Here is a 2500-nt window from a genome sequence, read left to right as displayed (position 1 = left end):
ATAAAATTTTAAACACTTGTCATCTTTGGAATTCCCTTTGCAACTTGATCATAAATTTGTGCAGCACACAAGTAAAGTTACATATTGAATGCACTAAGATATGGAAAATCCAGTGACACTGTTATAAAGAGAGGTAAAACATTACACTCATACATGAAATAACCTGTGTAGGGGAAGAATAATGTTATAAGTAGAGAAAATAGGTCACGACAAATACCATGCATAGACCAAGTCCATGGCAATCGGGTGGGAGTCTGGGGGTCTGGGGGTCTAGGGGTCTGGTTTTATAGTTTTTGCAATCATCACATGTCATTGTTCAAAAAATTGTCTATCAATAAAGAGAAGAAATGTTGGCTTCTTTTCTTCTTCTTCTTCTTTTTAACTGATTATTTTTATCCAGCAGTTTCTTTGAAAAGGCATTTGGTAATATTTTGTGTATATGACTTTCATATATTGTATTGTCCTCTTATGTAAGTTTTCTGTATTAATATTATGATGCTGATTCAAATCCTTGTCATATTTCATATCTTCCTAAATAATTGGGGCCAAGATCATAACCAGTGATAATATGTCATACTTAATCATGGCTTTAACATAACATACATCATCCACTGATACAAATATTGTTGTTGAAAATAAAAATAAAAACAAATATACATACAAGTTTATATGCAATTTGACATATAGTATAAGGTTAATACACTATATCAGTGCTCCAGGATCTTATTGTTTCATGTGTATATATTGTTATAAAATTAATATTCTGTTGCCTCTGTTTGTTAGTTTTTTAAGTTTGGGAATTATCCTTATTGTGTAGATTTCTAAGAATGTAAGTGTCTGTCATTTTCATTTTTTCTTTTTTCTCTCCTCAGGCTCGGGAAAATGGAGAGTTGAACAAGAGTGCTGGAAACCTTCTGTACAACCTTGGAACAAAGTTACCACGTCAGTTCCACAATCATCTTCCCTTTTTGGTTAATTACATCGCAAATGGGGGTATTAATCAGGAAGCTAAACTAGCTGCAGCAATCAAGTTTGTCCAGGTATGTGGGCAAGGGGATAATTTCCTTTGACATGAAAAGATTATTGGAATTACATAGTTAAGTATATATACAGATGTAGATATAGATATAGTTTAGTGAATAACATTTGAATAACATTGTTTTAATGAGGTTTTAACATGTCAAATTTGAACAATTTTCTAGCAATTTTGAAAGAGGTACTATTAAATTTCTTCATTATGAGTTTTGCTTTATGTAGTTGAACTACTTATGTTTGTCATATTACCATTGTTCTATATTTAAAGTATCATCCTTTAGTCAGGATAGTATTTTAAGTGGTTCTTTGTTAGAAAATTGCAAACAAATCTCTTTTCGTTTTAGAATCATCCATCTGGAAATCTTAACAAAGTAGAATTTGAAAAATCTTGTGGCATTGGAGTGGAAGTGACTCAAGATGAGATTGAATCTGCTGTAGCCTCTGTCATAGAGAAACAGAAGAAAGCCATTCTGAATCAAAGGTAAGTATTGTTTTACTGCTGACAATGCTGTTGATTATGTTTTATGGCCCTAAATATTGGAAGAGGGAATTTGGTTGTTTTGTTATTTAGAAATTTGTTGTATGGTTGTGTAGTATTGGAAGCAGATGGATAGGAATTGATGCATTCCATTATATGCTCATTGAATATTAAAAATTATTTACTTTGTTTTTGTGTGTGTGTGTGATAGTATGCCACAAAAAAAATAACTCATGGTTTTAAAACAATGTTTGCAGGTACCAGTTCAACACTGGCCCATTGATGGGTCAGGTGAGGGCTGCCCTACCATGGGCTGACAGTCGCAAAGTCAAGGAAGAGATTGATTTGCAGATTTTGACTCTGCTTGGCCCCAAGAGAGAAGAGGACTTGGTTAAGCCAGCCAAGGCAAAGGCTGAAAAGAAGGAAAAGCCTGAAAATCCCACTGCCAATGTAACACAACCAAGTAAGTGTGAAGTAATTTTATCCTCTGCTTAGTGACACAGTGGAAGTAGCCATTATCTTGCTGTGCCAGATCTTTGATCCAAAATGTATGGTTGCATTTTCAAAAATAAACTGGGACTTTGTTGCCAGGCTAGAGATTCATGTTTATGTTTAAAGGGAATGAAAGATGCTAGTTGATAAATGTGATATATATATATATATATATATATATATATATATATATAGAGAGAGAGAGAGAGAGAGAGAGAGAGAGAGAGAGAGAGAGAGAGAGAGAGAGAGAGAGAGAGAGAGAGAGAGAGAGAGTTTTCTTTACTTACATGTACAAAAACAGATATAGCAAAGATTGTATGCCAGTGCTTTGGTATGTGGTTTTCTGCTATCTTTACTTATTTTTTTATATTAGCATTGGGAGTATGAATTTGGTGTGAAGTCATGTCATCTCTCCTTTTGTTTTACCATTTTGATTTTAGATTATCACCTTTTCATGATTTAAATCTTATCAGGAAAACTTGATAATATTCATGG

General features: G+C 33.3%; 1 protein-coding gene across 1 annotated transcript in view; it reads left to right on the top strand.

The window, feature by feature from the left end:
• LOC125030622 (probable glutamine--tRNA ligase) overlaps positions 1-2500 on the top strand; it is a 13211-nt gene that overhangs the window by 2627 nt on the left and 8084 nt on the right. Inside the window, exons 2-4 of the mRNA XM_047620790.1 lie at positions 873-1040; positions 1380-1516; positions 1771-1976. Of these exons, the coding sequence (XP_047476746.1) occupies positions 873-1040; positions 1380-1516; positions 1771-1976 (511 nt within the window). The remainder of the gene's footprint in view (positions 1-872; positions 1041-1379; positions 1517-1770; positions 1977-2500) is intronic.

Source organism: Penaeus chinensis, chromosome 11, assembly GCF_019202785.1.
Source record: "Penaeus chinensis breed Huanghai No. 1 chromosome 11, ASM1920278v2, whole genome shotgun sequence".
In the NCBI taxonomy this organism is placed as follows: Eukaryota; Metazoa; Arthropoda; class Malacostraca; order Decapoda; family Penaeidae; genus Penaeus; species Penaeus chinensis.
Note: the sequence above shows the minus strand (reverse complement) of the source record. Positions and strands in the feature narration are given on the sequence as shown.